Source organism: Squalius cephalus (genome assembly GCF_949319135.1).
Source record: "Squalius cephalus genome assembly, chromosome: 24".
In the NCBI taxonomy this organism is placed as follows: domain Eukaryota; kingdom Metazoa; phylum Chordata; class Actinopteri; order Cypriniformes; family Leuciscidae; genus Squalius; species Squalius cephalus.
In genome coordinates, this window is record NC_137145.1 from 355,979 (window position 1) to 376,963 (window position 20,985).

The following is a 20,985-nucleotide window of genomic DNA, read 5'->3' on the forward strand; positions in this document are numbered from 1 at the left end:
GGGCAAGCGCGAGAGCCTTCACATCAACACTAACCTGTTCTCCTTCAGATACACTCGCCCCATCCCATAATGCACCAGCGACTGGAACTTCCTGTCTGACGACTCTAACGTGGCAAACTTCCTGTGAGCTTCAGCCAGTTCCTTCACACACACACACACAAAAAAACAAACTGAAAATCAGACACTTTAAACTCACATTATCAGGACCAACAGTGACATTCATGTTTTTTGCAGTTTGCAGCTTCTTTTAACAGGGTTCGTGCAGATACTGTAAAATCTAATTCCAGGACTTTCAAGGACTTTAAAGCTGGTCAGCTGGTGAATGTGCGCTCTTGGTGTGGACAGCGGAGTCGTGTTGCATTACCTCTGGTTGGCCGATCTCCAGCAGGGCGGTTGCGTATCCATAAACCAGCACAGATTTATCCAGCTCCGTCAGTCCCAGCGCCTGTCGGAAACACACACCAGTGAACACTGATGAACGAGGGGTCGAACCCTTCAGTCTGTGTCAGAGCCGAACACTGAAGCACAACATCTGAACACAGCGAGTGTCACTGTTCTGCAGAGTCACACACGCGAGGTGATTCTCCAGCTGTTTCTCCATACACATAACTTAATGTGCATTTTGGGATATTGCATAAGAAACATTGGATGGAAGCACCAAGATGTGCATAACTTAAAAAAATGAGACACACTCATTTATGATGGAGGGAAAAACAGCCCGATTGCAGAAACTTAGTTTTATTACTGATGTTTTGAGCCAAATTCCAAGGAAGTGATGATTTTGTTCTCTTGAACACATGGGATGTAAACACTGCTTTATTCTCAAATGTTGTATGCAATATTCCAACTAAAGAGCTGCTTTGGATGGAAACACAGACACATCTTGAACTGAATTTATCTGTATAATGACAGTTCTTTAGAGCTGCTTTACAGCAGTTTGTCTCATATTGATGAAGTTGCATCATCGGCAACGTTTACACGCAACCAAATCATCCGTTAGTAATGGGACTGACGGCTCAATCGCACTGAAAATCCTTCATGTAAACACTTTAATCGATCCGACTGAGCTCGATCCCAATGACACGTCGATCGGATTGAAAGGGGTTTATTCCTTTTCTACTGCGATCCAGAGAACATGTGAACACTTGATCGACTGAAACCGAAACTGAAAGAACTGCGTATGTGCAATGATGTAGAAATATAGTAATAGAAATAGCGCAATGATGTAGAAATAGCACAATGTAGAAATGATGCAATGTAGAAATAGCGTAATGATGTAGAAATAGCGTAATGATGTAGAAATAGCGTAATGATGTAGAAATAGCGTAATGATGTAGAAATAGAGTAATGATGTATAGCACATTAACCTGATCACGTTTAGCGTTCATGTAAACACTACGTTCAGATTCATCAATCGAAATGATTTAAGTCTGATTGAAACAGAAGTAGTGCATGTAAGCATAGCCAGTGTGTGTATGTGTGTGTGGACATGTTTTTCTACACCGGTGGGGACTTAAACCTGAATGCACACAGACTCATGGGGACTCGTGTCACCGTGGGGACCTAAATCGAGGTCCCCATGGGTACAAAAGCTTATAAATCATACAGAATTAGTTTTTTTGAAAATGTAAAAATGCAGAATGTCTCCTGTGATGGGCAGGTTTAGGGATAGGGGCAGTGTAAGGGGATAGAATATACAGTTTGTACAGTATAAAAACCATTACGTCTATGGAGAGTCCTCACAAAGATAGTGCACCAGACAGTGTGTGTGTGTGTGTGTGTGTGTGTGTGTGTGTGTGTGTGTGTGGCGCTATATTACCGCGGTGCCGCTGGACTCCAGGATCCGCAGGGCCGCAGTGAAGGACTGATGAGCGTTTCTGCAGCGCTGGTCACTTAGAGCCATGTGACCCTCCTGAACCGCAGCACAGAAGAGCTCTCTCGAACCCGCCTCGCTGACGGCCTCCTACACACACACACACACACACATCAATGTTACACACACACGCCAGCGTTACAAACTCTAACTTTGAATCAATTCTGTGGAATGGCCCATATAGCCTATTTGAACAGGATTTGTTTCCAGGTATGACTGTGTACTAAAAATGTGCTTTTGACTTTCATTTATATTTTAATTATATTGTTATATATATATATCATTATTCATGATCATTCACGCCCACACATATACTGCCTTTCCAAACAAAAAGTGTCTTACAAAGTTCAAATCAATGTATTGTTTTATGTGAATGATTAGGCAGGATGATTTTCAGATCATTTTGAAGCAAAAACTCTGGGTGACAACATCCATTATTCAGAAGTGTTGTGGACAAATGTTTAGTATTTTGGGGCTTTATTTCAGAAACTTTAATTTTTATTTTTTCAATAACCATGCATAAACATTATTCTCTCAAAAATACAAACATGTACACAATGTTGCTCACATATTATGGTAGCCATGTTTGTGCTGAATAGAGTGTAATTACACCTTAGCCATTAATATGTTTATAAGCAACTGAAAAAAGCACAAATGTCAGAACATCTCAAGGACCCCAAAAACACCTTAGACCCCAGCGTTACACACACACACGCCAGCGTTACACACACACGCCAGCGTTACACACACACGCCAGCGTTACACACACACGCCAGCGTTACACACACACACGCCAGCGTTACACACACACACACGCCAGCGTTACACACACACACGCCAGCGTTACACACACACGCCAGCGTTACACACACACGCCAGCGTTACACACACACACACGCCAGCGTTACACACACACGCCAGCGTTACACACACACGCCAGCGTTACACACACACACGCCATCGTTACACACACACACACACACAACTCAAGTTACTTGTAATGGGTTTCCCCAACACTGCTCAGGAGTTTGCTCTGTGTGACACTAACCACTGGACTGTGGGCTCGCTCCGGGACAGGTGTGTGTTTGCTGCGCTCCGGGACAGGTGTGTGTTTGCTGCGCTCCGGGACAGGTGTGTGTTTGCTGCGCTCCGGGACAGGTGTGTGTTTGCTGCGCACTGACGGCTTCTCCACTGCACCTGAAGCTTTCTTATTCTTCCGCGGACTCATTTCACTAGGACAAGATTCATTAGGAATAAGCATCATTATCCAAGAGGCTCAATGAAATCAGTGCAGTGTTTCTGATCAATGAAGTGAGGAATAAAAAAAACTAATAATAAAAACAGCTAATATGTTAATATTCTATAATATATGTTAAGATTTTAGTTTAGATTTTGGGTAACACTTAACAATAAGGTTCATTAGTTAACTACCTTAGTTAACATGAACTAAGAATGAACAATACTTCTACAGCATTTATTAATCTTAAATGTTAATTTCCACATTTACTAAACATTATTATAATCAAAGGTTGTATTTGTTAACATTAGTTACGCACTGTGAACTAACATGAACAAACAATGAACAGCTGTATTATTAATAGCTCACATTAACAAAGATTAATAAATACTGTTTTGCTCATTGTTAGTTCATGTTAGTTACTACATTAACTAATGTTAACTAATGAACCTTTTTGTAAAGCGTTACCAGATTTTGTCAACATTTTAATTTTAATTAGTTTTAGTAGTTGTTGTGTTTGCCATTTTTCTATGCCATCATAGAAAAAAGTTGTTAAATATATTTTATTCAAGTTAAATGTTTATTTCATGTTTTGGTAACACTTCACAAAGTTGCATTATGTACTAAAAAAAAGTTAACATTTCAACAGTATTTATTTATCTCATTTAATGTCAAGTTCAACATTTACCAACACATTTTTAAGGGCAAAAGTTAACATTAATGCACTGTGAACATGAACAGCTATTTTTACATTAATAAGTGTTCACAGTTAGATCATGCTAGCTAACACAAGCCTATTGTAAAGCGTTACCAAGGGTTTGTTCACGCTCAACACAAACAGCATTAGTGAAGAAAACATCCTGAACACCGAGCGACTGAGAAATGAAAGTAAATCTAGCTTTATTGTACCTGTCATTAGAAGCTCAAGTTTCACTTTAAAGATAAAATAACTCTTCACAAACATCCTTTACAATTAATGTCAGTCAGATTTCTATCAACACCTCGAATGATTAAAACATGTTTGAACTAACGAAAGAATTGGCTTGTTTTCTGGTCACTTTCATGACAATAACCCGGTTTATTACCTTTTCATGTCTTTGAGTCTGTCCGCTCTTTCTTCAGGATGGGCTCGAGCTCCAGAGTTCCCTGAAAACAATGGAAGTTTGAGATTAGAGTCCAAAATAAGAAACTATCCTGGGGAAATAAATAAATCACTCCTGCGTTCAGGAACAACCCGCAGAACCAGAAGAGCCGCTAGCGCTAAACACCGGTGAGCGTCTAGAAACAGCCGCATCAGTTGAAGGAGGGAACAAGCACGGCACGAGACTCACCGGAAACAGCGTGACACACACTTCCTCTAGAGGGAGCGTTCATGACAACATACCCACATGAATGAAAACACATTCTTTCAATTCCACGAGATACTCAAGCTTCGTTCTGTTTGCCAGTCCATAACAGCACACTAACACACGAGTTATCAGTGACCTTGGAGAGAGGGATGAGCGCTGGGAACAGACATGAGACGCAGCCTTCACTTCCAGATAACACACGTTCAGTACAGATGTGTGTGTGTGTGTGTGTGTGTGTGTGTGTGTGTGTGTGTTCAGAGACGAGAGAGAGAAGCCTACTGCCATTACAGGTTTTAAACGGGTTATCTGCAGGGTTTAGAGCCAAATTTAAATGATTACTTCACTTCAGGATTAAGATTTCCTGATGATTTACTCTCCTCCTCGTCATCCAAGATGTTCATGTCTTTCTTTAGTGGAAAAGAAATGAAGGTTTCTGAGGAAAACACTCCAGGATTTTTCTCCATATAGTGACTTCAATGGGGTCCAACAGGTTGAAGGTCCAGATGTGAGTTTCAAAGTCTCGACACGATCCAGCCGAGGAATAAGAGTCTTATCTAGACAAACCAGCGGACATTTTATAACAAAAATAAACATTTATATACTTTAACCACTAATGCTGGTCTAGCACTGGCTGTGATATGACACACATTACGTAATCAGGTTGAAAGGTCACGGGTGACGCAAGCGGCAGTACAGACCTAGTGTTTACAAAGTGAACGTGCAAAGACTAAGTCAAACGGCATTTACAAAAAAAAGTAAAACAACGATGTCGGACGATTTTGGAGGAGAAAATTAGTTTTTCGCCCTACCGCAGTCCTTACGCCTACGTCACACTTGACCTTTCAACAAGACCTGCATTTGTGGTTAAAGTATATAAATATTTATTTTTGTTATAAAATGTCCGCTGGTTTGTCTAGATGAGACTCTTATTCCTCGGCTGGATCGTGTCGAGACTTTGAAGCTGCACTGAAACTCACATCTGGACCTTCGACCCGTTGGACCCCATTGAAGACACTATATGGAGGAACATCCTGGAGTGTTTTCCTCAGAAACCTTCATTTGTTTTCCACTGAAGAAAGACATGAACATCTTGGATGACAAGGGGGAGACTAAATCATCAGGACATTAAAATTTTTGCTAAAAAACTATAAAGCTTGCGATAAATAAATAGCAAAACATGCAAAAATGAAGCGCAACAGTGCACAGAATAAGACACTCATAACGAGCGTCTGTTCAGAAGAGCAGAGCACATTTAAACTCGAGCTCAACACAGAAGCAAATGCTGAAATATCTGAAGAATGTCGTCCCTCACCTGCAGCGTCAGCCTGGTGTTTCCCACGCTCAGACGTCTGCTATCGGAGAGAAGAACATCAGTCGTTACACTCACATCTCACTGAGCTGAAGCATTAGTGGGCGACCCATATCGACGGCCAATGTTAGAGAGCAGGCGGCCGATATAAAGCTTTTTTTTTATATATCACAACATTTAATTTAAAGATAGTAAAAAGACATGCAAAACATTCTTTTGGCAAATCTCTGTGCACTCGTCTGAGAATCATATTTTTTCCAAGTAATGAGACAGAAACAGCGCTAGTTTCACATACAGCACACAGAGAAATTAATTATTTTGTTTTACCCATAAACGGAGAACAAAAAAGAACTTCGCTTGAAGTATATCAGGGCCTTTACAAACACACAAGATCTCACAGCTGGATTTATTAAATAATTATGTACAGTAGTCAACATTTGAAGTGGATCAAAAAAAGTTCAAAGTTGTCCAAAGACGAGATCGGGTATTGTTCAAAATTCATGTTTAACTTTGATGAAAGTCACTTCAAATGTTGACGACTGTAGAGGAACTAGGGCTGTGAAACGATTAAACGCATCCAAAATAAAAGTTTGTTTACATAATATGTGTGTACTGTGTATTATTATTTTGTATATATAAATACACACACATGCATATATTTCAGAAAAATGTGTTGTGTATATATGACGATGACACGAGTCAGCCTGGGCTGTGTGTCGGCCGAGCACTCGTGAGGGAGGTGGTGTTCAGAAGGCAAGACTCACCGAACTCTCCAGGCTGGAGGAACGAGACGGCGCTTCAGGCTGATGAGTGGATCTCTGATGCTGAGATGAAGAGTCGCCCGCATGCGCTCTGCGTTACAAACACAAGCTCTAATCCTTCAACCATGCAACACCAGAGCACAAATACGAGCTTAACCCTCATCCCGCACTTTAGAACACATCTTTCCCTCACAGGATTTTCTTTTAACCTTTAAATAATAAATCAATAGTAATTTAAGCACATTCCTCACATTCTTTCAACTTAAATTCAAAATAACTCTAATTTCATGCATAACCCTTCTAATTCAGCTCAACATATCTTACACTGGGTGTCTATGACCTCTTGTGTAAAATACATAATGTAAGATGATATTTCATGACTCTAGATGGCCTTATATCTCTATATGAGCTGTTCCGCTGGGTCCTAAAGTCAGTTCCCTTCAGTGTGCATTCAGATACACATGTAGACATTATGAAATAATATTTTGGTAAAGTTTTAGCATTTTTAGGTTTTTCTATGTGCACTGAAGCATTCCTCGCATTCCATTCATTCCGAACGGGTCAAATTGAAGGAGAACAGGTTGAAAAGTAAGGATTTGTTACTTTCTTTTATTTCAACCTCAAAACTCTTAGAAGCCTTTTGTGTGTGTGTGTGTGTGTGTGTGTGTGTGTGTGTATATTCGTGGTTCAAGTGTGACTAAAGTCCTACCCCTCAAACACTCAAATGTAAAAACCCCTACAAACCTGGTTTTAGAAGAAATCCTTTTAGTTTCCGTCTTCTTGGTCTTCATTTGGTCTGCTTGAGGAAACACAACGGTAATAATGCGGAGAGGTGTCAGGAGTCAGTCTTTCTTTTATAAGGACAGCACACATTAATCAACATTTCTGTATATGTTCCAGTGTTAGCAGGCTGGCTAATGTTCAACTGCAGTCCTTTGGAAAGATGTTTTTGAAACCTCCAAAATAATAATAAGTACATTTCGAGGAGCTCATAACTCCATAAAGACAGCACTAACATCAGAAGAAGAGTTCTCAGCGCAGGACACAAGCCATGCGAAGCAACAGCGCACAGCAGAACCTCAGTGTGAGTGTGAGGAGCATGTGCTACCGGCAGAACCTCAGTGTGAGTGAGCGGAGTATGTGCTACCGGCAGAACCTCAGCGTGAGTGAGCGGAGCGTGTGCTACCGGCAGAACCTCAGTGTGAGTGAGCGGAGTATGTGCTACCGGCAGAACCTCAGCGTGAGTGAGCGGAGCATGTGCTACCGGCAGAACCTCAGCGTGAGTGAGCGGAGCGTGTGCTATCGGCAGAACCTCAGCGTGAGTGTGAGGAGCGTGTGTTACCGGCAGAACCTCAGCGTGAGTGAGCGGAGCGTGTGCTATCGGCAGAACCTCAGCGTGAGTGAGCGGAGCGTGTGCTACCGGCAGAACCTCAGCGTGAGTGTGAGGAGCGTGTGTTACCGGCAGAACCTCAGTGTGAGTGTGAGGAGCGTGTGTTACCGGCAGAACCTCAGCGTGAGTGAGCGGAGCGTGTGCTACCGGCAGAACCTCAGCGTGAGTGTGAGGAGCGTGTGCTATCGGCAGAACCTCAGCGTGAGTGTGAGGAGCGTGTGTTACCGGCAGAACCTCAGCGTGAGTGAGCGGAGCGTGTGCTATCGGCAGAACCTCAGCGTGAGTGAGCGGAGCGTGTGCTATCGGCAGAACCTCAGCGTGAGTGAGCGGAGCGTGTGTTACCGGCAGAACCTCAGCGTGAGTGAGCGGAGCGTGTGCTATCGGCAGAACCTCAGCGTGAGTGAGCGGAGCGTGTGCTATCGGCAGAACCTCAGCGTGAGTGAGCGGAGCGTGTGTTACCGGCAGAACCTCAGCGTGAGTGAGCGGAGCGTGTGCTACCGGCAGAACCTCAGCGTGAGTGTGAGGAGCGTGTGTTACCGGCAGAACCTCAGTGTGAGTGAGCGGAGCGTGTGTTACCGGCAGAACCTCAGCGTGAGTGTGAGGAGCGTGTGTTACCGGCAGAACCTCAGCGTGAGTGAGCGGAGCGTGTGTTACCGGCAGAAACTCAGCGTGAGTGAGCGGAGCGTGTGCTACCGGCAGAACCTCAGCGTGAGTGTGAGGAGCGTGTGTTACCGGCAGAACCTCAGTGTGAGTGAGCGGAGCGTGTGTTACCGGCAGAACCTCAGCGTGAGTGAGCGGAGCGTGTGCTATCGGCAGAACCTCAGCGTGAGTGAGCGGAGCGTGTGCTACCGGCAGAACCTCAGCGTGAGTGTGAGGAGCGTGTGTTACCGGCAGAACCTCAGCGTGAGTGAGCGGAGCGTGTGCTATCGGCAGAACCTCAGCGTGAGTGAGCGGAGCGTGTGTTACCGGCAGAACCTCAGTGTGAGTGAGCGGAGCGTGTGCTATCGGCAGAACCTCAGCGTGAGTGAGCGGAGCGTGTGCTATCGGCAGAACCTCAGCGTGAGTGAGCGGAGCATGTGCTACCGGCAGAACCTCAGCGTGAGTGTGAGGAGCGTGTGTTACCGGCAGAACCTCAGTGTGAGTGAGCGGAGCGTGTGCTACCGGCAGAACCTCAGTGTGAGTGAGCGGAGCGTGTGCTACCGGCAGAACCTCAGTGTGAGTGTGAGGAGCGTGTGCTACCGGCAGAACCTCAGTGTGAGTGAGCGGAGCGTGTGTTACCGGCAGAACCTCAGTGTGAGTGAGCGGAGCGTGTGTTATCGGCAGAACCTCAGTGTGAGTGTGAGGAGCGTGTGTTACCGGCAGAACCTCAGTGTGAGTGAGCGGAGCATGTGCTACCAGCAGAACCTCAGCGTGAGTGAGCGGAGCGTGTGCTACCGGTAGAACCTCAGTGTGAGTGTGAGGAGCGTGTGTTACCGGCAGAACCTCAGCGTGAGTGAGCGGAGCGTGTGTTACCGGCAGAACCTCAGTGTGAGTGAGCGGAGCATGTGCTACCAGCAGAACCTCAGCGTGAGTGAGCGGAGCATGTGCTACCGGCAGAACCTCAGCGTGAGTGAGCGGAGCATGTGCTACCGGCAGAACCTCAGCGTGAGTGAGCGGAGCATGTGCTACCGGCAGAACCTCAGCGTGAGTGAGCGGAGCATGTGCTACCGGCAGAACCTCAGCGTGAGTGTGAGGAGCGTGTGTTACCGGCAGAACCTCAGCGTGAGTGAGCGGAGCGTGTGCTATCGGCAGAACCTCAGCGTGAGTGAGCGGAGCATGTGCTACCGGCAGAACCTCAGCGTGAGTGTGAGGAGCGTGTGTTACCGGCAGAACCTCAGCGTGAGTGAGCGGAGCGTGTGCTATCGGCAGAACCTCAGCGTGAGTGAGCGGAGCATGTGCTACCGGCAGAACCTCAGCGTGAGTGTGAGGAGCGTGTGTTACCGGCAGAACCTCAGTGTGAGTGAGCGGAGCGTGTGCTATCGGCAGAACCTCAGCGTGAGTGAGCGGAGCATGTGCTACCGGCAGAACCTCAGCGTGAGTGAGCGGAGCATGTGCTACCGGCAGAACCTCAGCGTGAGTGTGAGGAGCGTGTGTTACCGGCAGAACCTCAGTGTGAGTGAGCGGAGCGTGTGCTATCGGCAGAACCTCAGCGTGAGTGAGCGGAGCATGTGCTACCGGCAGAACCTCAGCGTGAGTGTGAGGAGCGTGTGTTACCGGCAGAACCTCAGTGTGAGTGAGCGGAGCGTGTGCTACCGGCAGAACCTCAGTGTGAGTGAGCGGAGCGTGTGCTACCGGTAGAACCTCAGTGTGAGTGTGAGGAGCGTGTGTTACCGGCAGAACCTCAGCGTGAGTGAGCGGAGCGTGTGTTACCGGCAGAACCTCAGCGTGAGTGAGCGGAGCATGTGCTACCGGCAGAACCTCAGCGTGAGTGAGCGGAGCATGTGCTACCGGCAGAACCTCAGCGTGAGTGTGAGGAGCGTGTGTTACCGGCAGAACCTCAGCGTGAGTGAGCGGAGCGTGTGCTATCGGCAGAACCTCAGCGTGAGTGAGCGGAGCATGTGCTACCGGCAGAACCTCAGCGTGAGTGTGAGGAGCGTGTGTTACCGGCAGAACCTCAGTGTGAGTGAGCGGAGCGTGTGCTACCGGCAGAACCTCAGTGTGAGTGAGCGGAGCGTGTGCTACCGGTAGAACCTCAGCGTGAGTGTGAGGAGCGTGTGCTACCGGCAGAACCTCAGCGTGAGTGAGCGGAGCGTGTGTTACCGGCAGAACCTCAGCGTGAGTGTGAGGAGCGTGTGCTACCGGCAGAACCTCAGTGTGAGTGTGAGGAGCGTGTGCTACCGGCAGAACCTCAGTGTGAGTGTGAGGAGCGTGTGCTACCGGCAGAACCTCAGCGTGAGTGTGAGGAGCGTGTGCTATCGGCAGAACCTCAGCGTGAGTGAGCGGAGCATGTGCTACCGGCAGAACCTCAGTGTGAGTGTGCGGAGCGTGTGTTACCGGCAGAACCTCAGCGTGAGTGTGCGGAGCGTGTGTTACCGGCAGAACCTCAGCGTGAGTGAGCGGAGCGTGTGTTACCGGCAGAACCTCAGCGTGAGTGTGAGGAGCGTGGGCTATCGGCAGAACCTCAGCGTGAGTGAGCGGAGCATGTGCTACCGGCAGAACCTCAGCGTGAGTGAGCGGAGCATGTGCTACCGGCAGAACCTCAGCGTGAGTGAGCGGAGCGTGTGCTACCGGCAGAACCTCAGTGTGAGTGAGCGGAGCGTGTGCTACCGGCAGAACCTCAGCGTGAGTGAGCGGAGCGTGTGCTACCGGCAGAACCTCAGGGTGAGTGAGCGGAGCGTGTGCTACCGGCAGAACCTCAGGGTGAGTGAGCGGAGCGTGTGCTACCGGCAGAACCTTAGTGTGAGTGTGAGGAGCATGTGCTACCGGCAGAACCTCAGCGTGAGTGAGCGGAGCGTGTGTTACCGGCAGAACCTCAGCGTGAGTGAGCGGAGCGTGTGCTATCGGCAGAACCTCAGCGTGAGTGAGCGGAGCGTGTGCTATCGGCAGAACCTCAGCGTGAGTGTGAGGAGCGTGTGCTATCGGCAGAACCTCAGCGTGAGTGAGCGGAGCGTGTGCTATCGGCAGAACCTCAGCGTGAGAACCTCAGCGTGAGTGAGCGGAGCGTGTGCTACCGGCAGAACCTCAGTGTGAGTGTGCGGAGCGTGTGCTACCGGCAGAACCTCAGTGTGAGTGTGAGGAGCGTGTGCTACCAGCAGAACCTCAGTGTGAGTGTGAGGAGCGTGTGCTACCGACAGAACCTCAGTGTGAGTGTGAGGAGCGTGTGCTACCGGCAGAACCTCAGTGTGAGGAGCGTGTGCTACCGGCAGAACCTCAGTGTGAGTGTGAGGAGCGTGTGTTACCGGCAGAACCTCAGTGTGAGTGTGAGGAGTGTGTGTTACCGGCAGAACCTCAGTGTGAGTGTGCGGAGCGTGTGCTACCGGCAGAACCTCAGTGTGAGTGTGAGGAGCGTGTGCTACCAGCAGAACCTCAGTGTGAGTGTGAGGAGCGTGTGCTACCGACAGAACCTCAGTGTGAGTGTGCGGAGCGTGTGCTACCGGCAGAACCTCAGTGTGAGTGTGAGGAGCGTGTGCTACCGGCAGAACCTCAGTGTGAGTGTGAGGAGCGTGTGTTACCGGCAGAACCTCAGTGTGAGTGTGAGGAGTGTGTGTGAGTGTGAGGAGCGTGTGTTACCGGCAGAACCTCAGTGTGAGTGTGAGTAGCGTGTGTTACCGGCAGAACCTCAGTGTGAGTGTGAGGAGTGTGTGTGAGTGTGAGGAGCGTGTGCTACCGGCAGAACCTCAGTGTGAGTGTGCGTAGCGTGTGTTACCGGCAGAACCTCAGTGTGAGTGTGAGGAGTGTGTGTGAGTGTGAGGAGCGTGTGCTACCGGCAGAACCTCAGTGTGAGTGTGCGTAGCGTGTGTTACCGGCAGAACCTCAGTGTGAGTGTGCGGAGCGTGTGTTACCGGCAGAACCTCAGTGTGAGTGTGAGGAGTGTGTGTGAGTGTGAGGAGCGTGTGTTACCGGCAGAACCTCAGTGTGAGTGTGAGGAGCGTGTGTTACCGGCGTTCTCCAGCAGCTCGCTGTGGAAGCGCTCGCTCTGCTGGAGCAGGTCTTTCAGCCCGTCGGGGTCAGCGCCGCACGCCTCCTGAGCCTCACGGTTGGCCAGCACAGCCTTCTGGTGCTCGCCCAGGTAGAACAGCGCGTCACAGAAGCGGTAATGGCCCTGGAGGAGAGGAACATCACGGATACGGCTTTTATGAGTGAGAGTCGGACCTGAGTCTGGGGTTGGGAGTCGGATACTTGTTATAAAATGTAAATTTTGATTCCTCTTCTCAATTCCTTTGTGAGCGTTTCAATATGACTTGAAGCGCGAGACGACTGTTTTCAGTGCTGTGTGTGTCACTATATTGGGCAGGTCTTAAAGGGACAGCAGCCTAATATTCCTGCTATAACAAAACTAATATTCCTGCCATCTCTATAATAATACTAATCAAATATCAAAAGACAGAAAATCCACTCGTTCTTCACTGAATAACTTCTGTAACTATATTTGTAATGTATATTCTATTTATAAACTGCAGTGTTATTTTACATTTGATTCCAGTTTCTGAACCTGAAAATCTTAAAACAGTTTATTTCAATCGTATCTGTGTTCAGTTGCGTCTATTTGTTTTGATTGCTAATTTTTTATTTGTTCTTTTTTTAATTACTGAGTGTTTACTTGTCTTTAATAAAGTTTATATTAGTTCGTCTAGTTTGGTGTTTTTAAACCACAGGCAAACGCTCCTTGTGTAAGAGTTCTTTAGCCTGTTTTTGTTCATGATATTCAGATACAATTAAATGTTTTGCAATAAGACTAAATGTGAATGATATCAAAGTTGTTTTTTACCTTATTAGAATCGAAATTAGGAATTGATTCGAATCAGAATCAATAAGCAGAAGCTAAATCGTTAAGATTCAACTGATCCACAACCGTACCGGAGTCACAGCAGGGTCAGATCACTGTAAGCAGTAATGCGGACTCGTGCACTCTCTGTAAAGCTGCTTTGAAATGATGTGTATTGCGAAAAGCGCTATACAAATAAACGTGAATTGAACTAAATAAGACTGATAATGATGATGATGATGACTCAGCGTTTACCTTGGCCCAGTCTGGCTGCAATATAATGGCTCTCTTTCCATCGCCGAGTGCTTTCCTGAAAACAACTCCCACAATCAGTCTCACACACGCGTTCCTCAGTAATGTGCATCGGAATAACAGAAATGACACTCACAGATATTTCTCAGAGCGAATCAAACAGATCGCTCTGTTCCCGTACAGGATGTGGTTATTAGGGCTGAAACAGAACGAGAGATGAACACTCGATTACAACACAGACCTGCAAACTCCTCAGACTAAAAAAGGTGACAGTGACTAACTTTTTTTTTTGCTACATGCCATGGGATTAATCAATGCATGCTGATGAATGATGTATAATAATGATAATTAATCTGCATACCCTAGTTTTGCACTGATGTAAAAAGACTGACAGTGACACAATAAGACCTAATGTTAGCAAAATGTTTTAATCTTTTAACAATCTTTAATGTTTGATTATAATTTTACTGTCTTCACATAGGGATGGGAATTGATAAGATTTTATCAATAATAATGCCACTGACGATTCTGATTATCGATCCAATTCTTTAACGATTCTCGATAGCACTGTGTGGAAAAATGCAATCATATGCTTTTAAAAAAACAAAAGTGGTTTTATTTATTTTAAAGTTTAAGCTTGAGTTAGCAAACTGTACTTTTTATATAATTTATGTAATAAATAGAACCTTATTGTAAAAATGTCCGGAACGCTTTTCAGAGAAGATAAGGAAACTTATTTAGCACAATTTACACCCAGCAGTAATAAAAAATCTCCGAATGCTCCACATGAAACTTTGGTCTTCCGACCTTTTACCACCGTGTCGATTTATTTTGATTAATATGTGCGAGGGAGAGAGCAACACAGCGCCTAGTTTGGAGACGGTGAAGTCGTTTACACAGAGAGTGCGCGCGCGCGACCGGCTCCCTCTCTCTCGTTCTTTCAGTTAAACATACGCCCTGTCACAAATGCATCCGTTCATCTACATCAGTGGTTCCCAAACTTTTAACAGGCATGTACCCCCTGAGACATTATAGATCTTCCGGAGTACCCCCAACACCACCAATTGTTAACAACAAGTTTTTTTTTATTTTTTTATTAATATTTATTTTTATCAATTTTGTCGAGAATAGTGAATAGAATCATAAACATATGATACAAATCTAATCAAAAGTCAACATATGATACAAATAGGGCTGTGACGGTGGCAGTTTTTTACCACCGCGGTAGTAATGGACCCAAATACCGGCGGTGTTGCGGTGGTCTGGTGGTTGTTTTGAAATAAATAAAAAAACAAAACAAAGAAACAACACACTAAAGCCTGTAAAGCATTGAAATAAATATCAGTAAATACTGGTAACCTACATAATATAATAAAGTTGAATCTATTTAAAAATAAATAAATAAATAAAAACTTTCGTTAAATTTCCCACACAAAGACGCGTGATACAGCCTACGCTCTGCTCTTTGAGAGGGATGTGGGACACGAGCAGGAAAGAGACCATCGATCTATTTTCTGGTATCTTCATGTTTTCTACTTGTAAAAGGTATGAAGAGCGAATTCTATCTTCCACAAGGGCATTTAGCCACTGATATGGCATTTAGGCTATGTTTGCGCGCTGCCAGAGAAAGCCAAACTAAAATCACCCGTGCGTGTGAAACGCGCTTTACAAATGAACTTGACGCGCCTTACCAATTATCATATGTCTAATAACAAGCACAAACTGTGTTAAAAAGAATTTGACGTACAAGTAAAAATGAAGGCTATCTGTCCTAACACAGTAAAGAATACGAAAATAATCGACCTAAAAGCGAACAAAGGAAGAAACGTTTATAATCCCCTTTGGAAATGGGTGAGACGCGAGTGAAGATATGGGAAAAGAAACAAGAGATTCCATGCAGGGATGAGTCACGATTTTTGAATATTCGATTAGTTGATTTAATTATAGAATATCTAATGTTCTAATGTCTGTTGTGCGATCATTCTCTAAAATAAAATCTCCATGTTCTGGTGCTGATGCAGTGGTGACGAGTTCATGTAACCAGAGGGTGACGCTGCCAATAACGCACATAACAGCTGTCACAAAGAGCCGGCAAAAGTAATGAATGTGTCAAATATAGCAAGGATACATTTGAATAGTTTATTAATAAAGTGTTTGTTTTTTTTGTGTCAGTGTTAGTTAGTTGTTGACGATGCTGACTCGTCATCTTCGCAGTGAACGCGCCTATAGAGAGAAATGCACACTTCATACGGATTACATGCATATGCTAGTCGGTTTATTTTCATTTTGAATTGTTTTGTTTAAAAGTAGACGGTTCAAGCTCTCTATAAGGAATAACTAATAAAATATTTTTCAATTCGCTAATAATCGGATGACCAGATTGCAAACCAGAATTCAAAGCCGAAAAAGCTTAAGTTTATGGGCTCACGCACAACTCTCTCATTCGTCATGAATTCAAACTTTTCCATGGCTGCGATATAACATTTAATTGCTAACCTATTATTTCTTTTGTAAACAAAGCTTTGTGTGTCATAATATTAATGTAAAACAGCATTCATTTTTTTTGGCAAACCACCGCCGGTACTACTCAGCCACCGCGGTGGTGCGGTTGTCAAGATTACCGGCAATTCGCGTACCCCCTGAAATCAGTCCACGTACCCCTGGGGGTACGCGTACCCCAGTTTGACAACCGTGGATCTACATTACTCACCGATCAAATAAGACTTTGGCGGGACAAAAATTCACTTTGGCGGGCGCTAAAACAAGTTCAATGCAGGAAAATTCATGCGTGAGTTTCCATTAGACTCGCACAGTAGCCAGGCGTCTCATCAAATGGCGAGCTCAGCTCAGTTGACGCTGTGTGCTTCAAGATTCTGACGCAAGTGCTAAGATTCCAATTGGCCAAGAGAAAAAGTGCTAAGATTCCGATTGGCCCAGAGAAATGTCAATTATAAGAATTATCCAATAATGTTTTGCAATTCTAGCCTGCATGGCAGTTACTGTGAGAAACAATACCCCCCCCCACACACACACACACACACACACACAAAAAAAAACTTTTTTTGAAAACGAAAAGCGACAAGTTTGCAGGTCTGAGACAGAACAGGATTGGGAAGTAAAACGGTGACGATGTTCCGGCACTTACTGGTATTTGATGGCTTTAGTGTACCACTTCAGAGCCATGTCATATTTCTTTTTCTGGAACTGCTCATTTCCCTTGTTTTTCATATCGTCGCTTTTCTGGGATACAGTAAAAAAAGAAAACAATGTCTTATTTCGGCTAATACAGCAGATCTCCAACAATAATCATCAGTCAGTGACATAAGCACACGTGATCTTCAAGTGTCTCACCGATAAACTCCAAGTGTCCGGCTCTGACTTGAGCTCGGCGATGGCTTTCTTCTTACTGCACGACACCACCTGAAGATAACGAGCATCTGTGGGACAGACGGTTATTACACACATGTTCTTCAGCTCTGGACACAGACACAGATCACATGACTCTATCCTCATCTCCATTCAGGACTCATGTGGACATATATCAGGTTCGGTACACGTCTCAGAACTAAAGCTGTAAAATCTACAGGAATCCCGTCAGTTGCTGCATTACTGTAATATTACAGGTTACAATTAAGAACTGATTTATATGCTAACATTTAGATCACATGATCCTTTATGATAACAACATTACAATCATATTTTTATATGGTGGCTGTCAAACATTTTTTCATGACAGATTTATTCAAACAACATTAAAAGTACAGTAAAAGTATTATGAATATGTGCTATGGTGTGTATACGCATCTAAATGCTCATATCTAGAGTTATTTTTATAGCTGACTCTGGAGTTTATGTGTAGTCACGTGACACAGATGTTAAAGCAAAACAACCCTTCTGGCTGAATGTTTCCTCGGGCAAACCTCATTCCACAGCCTGTCACACCCAGTTTAGGAGCAGCTCTTCTTCTTGTAATTAGGAGTTTAGCGAGTACATGCTTAATGAAACACTCAAAGAACATTTGCATTTTAAGAAAGGCCATTTTGAGCTGCGTTTCTATCATTTACACACTTTATAAAATGTCAATGTTTTGAATCTAATGCTTTTGCAAGACTTGACTCTGTGATGAAGTCATACACACAGTTAACCATTTGCATAACTTTAACACAAGTTCTTATTTCTCAAATAATAAAAGCCAAAAGAGCTTTTGCCAAAAAGTGAGCTAATATCACAAACTATACATAACACAATATCTGTTTTTAACCTAGCCATTATAAATAAATAATATAATGTTATTCTTTTATTAGGGCTGTACCAGAATATTCGAGTATTCGAATATTCGTTCGGTGGGTTGGTATTCGATTTTCAAATTTGACAATCGAATATTCGTTTTAAATTTTTTTTTTTTCCACACCTGGCATACCCCTAGAAACGGTTCCCATTCGCGCTTGAATGGGGCTGTCATGCGTTTTCTCAGATCGGATAGCTCTCTCTGATTTATCAATATGAACAATGAACACATAAATGTGTTTTTGCAAAACGGATATGAATCCGAACTTCAAATCCCGCGCTATAGGCATAGGCATAATGGAGTGCACGTATAGCAACAGATAAGCTGCATTTTACTGATCGTCAGCTAAAATTTCTAAATCAAAGACCGCAATAAGAGAGCGCGCAACAGCCCTGGTAAGATCATTTCGGTTCTTTACTTTTAATGAAGTTGATTGTGTGTTAAAGCATCTGCGACCCACTTTCACTTTGATTTGCGATAGTTTGCACGTTGGCTTGATGAATAGATGCTGATCTGCGGTGACGCGTGCTGTAAGCGTCTTCATATCAGGCTATAACATGATATAGCCTAAAACGCTCTCACACGGTTATTTTTTTTGCATTTTTGGGCGAAATACAATACTCTTATTTTAGAGCGCAGAACAGCGGAGTTTGTATGGGCAGAAGTGCATGCCTCAGCTTGTAGGCTATAAGCTGCGTTGCTTTGACATTGTGGAAATAGAATAGAAACAATATATTAGCCTACCCTTTACTGTGTCAGTAATTACTGTGCTGCTGATTTCTGATTTGAGAGTTATTTGTTACTCAGAAAAATATTAGGCTGTGTTTTGTATCACTAGTGCAGTGTCCGTTCTCGGAGCCCTGCGCGTGAGGCGCGCGCGCTTCCCGCTCGCGCTGTTCTGTATTAAAAGTTTATTAATTCTGAACGTGTCACGTCTCGCGTGTCTATTGCACCAAATGTGACACTGCACTCATGAAGTCGATTGGATGAACAGTTCAAAATGCAAGATAAATAATCTAAATGCAAACAGACAGACACATAGAGATTCCTGCCTTTATTAGAGAGAAGAATATGTTCAGCCCCCTCCCTCCGAAGCTTCGAATATTCGATGTTAATTCATATCGAAGCTTCGAAGCTCAAAAAATGGTATTCGGACCAGCCCTATCTTTTATTTTATCTATGTTGATTATCTGAAAAGTCAGATAGGATCATTACATCGGGAGACATGGAGTGGGTCAGACATGATTTTGACCACTTCATTAAGCTTTGTTTTGTAGAAAGCCTTTCTTTAAAGTGAATTTCGCTTTGTATAAATATATAGCAGACGATATAATCAGAACACGGAGGCGCCGGCGCGATATTACACTGTACGTGAACTGGAGCTCGTCTCATAAACAAACCGAAACTCAGCTCATAGGCTACTTCACAGGCATGACATCTTATATATATATATATACATATATATATATATATATATATCTCTCATATGTGCATTTCTCTCTATAGGTGCGTTCACTACATTTGGACATTCTTGTGTAGGCCTAATTATATTTATTAAACGTGTAGAATACTTTCCAAACCGTTACATATATTATTATAAATGTTGTGTTCAGACGTTCATGATAAAAATAAAAGAAATGTAAGCATATTTACGGCCTTATAATTATGAAAAGTGAATTTAAGACATAAGGACAGGCGGGAACTCTGCAATTAGCAGAAATCTGTCGTAGCGACGGAGAACTTGAATCCCTGGTGACATCATTCTCCAGCTGTGTTATTGACTGATTGGTTGAATCTCTGATTGATGGATTACATGAGACACGACTGATTTCAGGAAGTTGTTCTGAATCTTTCAACTTTCCTTCTGATGTTCATCATGTTTATTTGCTGCTGTAACTAGTAGTAAAGAGGAAGAGATGATCGGTTCATCTGTCACACACATTAAACACACATTTACTGACTGAATAAACTGACAGGATTTGAAAGATGACACTTTGTTTCATATCAGAAGTATCAAAGATTATTATTGGATGGCAGGAGCTACAGAGAATGTTTAGTGAAGTTTAAACGCATCAGCATCTAAAATATCAGCCTTGGGATTAAAGAATCGATATCGGTTCATCAAAATGAGAACGATTAAAATCGATAATTAGTATGTTCAACCCAGCCCTACTCTCTCGCACTGTGAGGGCGTTGATGGACGTGAAACTCACACTCGTTGAAGACGAAGCGTAGCGTGCGGTAGCGGATCTCCACTGAGCCGAGATCCAGCAGCTTCTGACGCACACCAGGAGCTCCAGAGTCCAGCAGCCACGCGATCGCCTCAGACAGACAATCCTCCTGCTGCACACACACACACACACACACACACACAGAGATTACACAGACAATCCTCCTGCTACATACACACACACACAGGGCTCCCACACCTCGGTTAACTTCAAATTCAAGGACTTAATGTGGCGACACATTTCAAGTGAGAGCAAGGTTACATTGTGTTACCTTGTAAGATACATTGTTACAGTTTTGCGTGTGTGAACGTCATGGCAACGTACAACACAAAGTACCTCACACGGGAAACACTTGACGTAACGCGTAAATGTGCGTAACTAACATAAATCAAGCAAGCTAGTGCGCATGGGCCACGATTAGCGGACAGGAGGGAATAATATGGAATTTTTTCCAGAAAACTTCTCGCACAAAATAAATTCAAGGACGTGTATCTGTGTGCGTTTCACTTCAAAAACTTCCCAGGGCCTTGAATTATTTTTTTCAGATTCACAAACTTCCAAGTATTTCCAGGACCCATGGGAGCCCTGAGTCCAGGTGTGCTAAAGGGACACTCCTCACGCTCACGCCGTCCCCGATGTCCTGTACACGACTCTCTCTCTGCACAGAAACACTGAAACTCCACACACTGACAGATAAAGCAGCGCAATGAAGCTTCTCACGGTCAACTCTGTTGTCGTGCAAATGAGCAGCCAGAACACATTAAAGGTTTCTGTTTTCTGTGAGTGCGGTGTGTGTTAGCGGCCCCTAAGTTAATAACTAATGATCTTTAC

At 44.5% G+C, this 20,985-nt stretch overlaps 1 protein-coding gene across 6 annotated transcripts in view; it reads right to left on the reverse strand.

The window, feature by feature from the left end:
* ttc3 (tetratricopeptide repeat domain 3) overlaps nucleotides 1–20,985 on the reverse strand; it is a 50,727-nt gene that overhangs the window by 25,488 nt on the left and 4,254 nt on the right. For 4 of the 6 annotated variants that reach the window (XM_079860655.1, XM_079860658.1, XM_079860656.1 and 1 more), the window contains 14 exons: nucleotides 20,137–20,266; nucleotides 16,987–17,072; nucleotides 16,781–16,875; nucleotides 13,772–13,834; nucleotides 13,639–13,693; nucleotides 12,558–12,720; nucleotides 7,274–7,328; nucleotides 6,533–6,620; nucleotides 5,772–5,811; nucleotides 4,196–4,256; nucleotides 2,922–3,105; nucleotides 1,820–1,963; nucleotides 365–445; nucleotides 35–141 (listed from right to left, as the gene is read on the reverse strand). In XM_079860655.1, coding sequence (XP_079716781.1) covers nucleotides 35–141; nucleotides 365–445; nucleotides 1,820–1,963; nucleotides 2,922–3,105; nucleotides 4,196–4,256; nucleotides 5,772–5,811; nucleotides 6,533–6,620; nucleotides 7,274–7,328; nucleotides 12,558–12,720; nucleotides 13,639–13,693; nucleotides 13,772–13,834; nucleotides 16,781–16,875; nucleotides 16,987–17,072; nucleotides 20,137–20,266 — 1,352 coding nt within the window. The remainder of the gene's footprint in view (nucleotides 1–34; nucleotides 142–364; nucleotides 446–1,819; nucleotides 1,964–2,921; nucleotides 3,106–4,195; nucleotides 4,257–5,771; nucleotides 5,812–6,532; nucleotides 6,621–7,273; nucleotides 7,329–12,557; nucleotides 12,721–13,638; nucleotides 13,694–13,771; nucleotides 13,835–16,780; nucleotides 16,876–16,986; nucleotides 17,073–20,136; nucleotides 20,267–20,985) is intronic. The other 2 variants (XM_079860659.1, XM_079860660.1) reach the window with 2 other exon arrangements.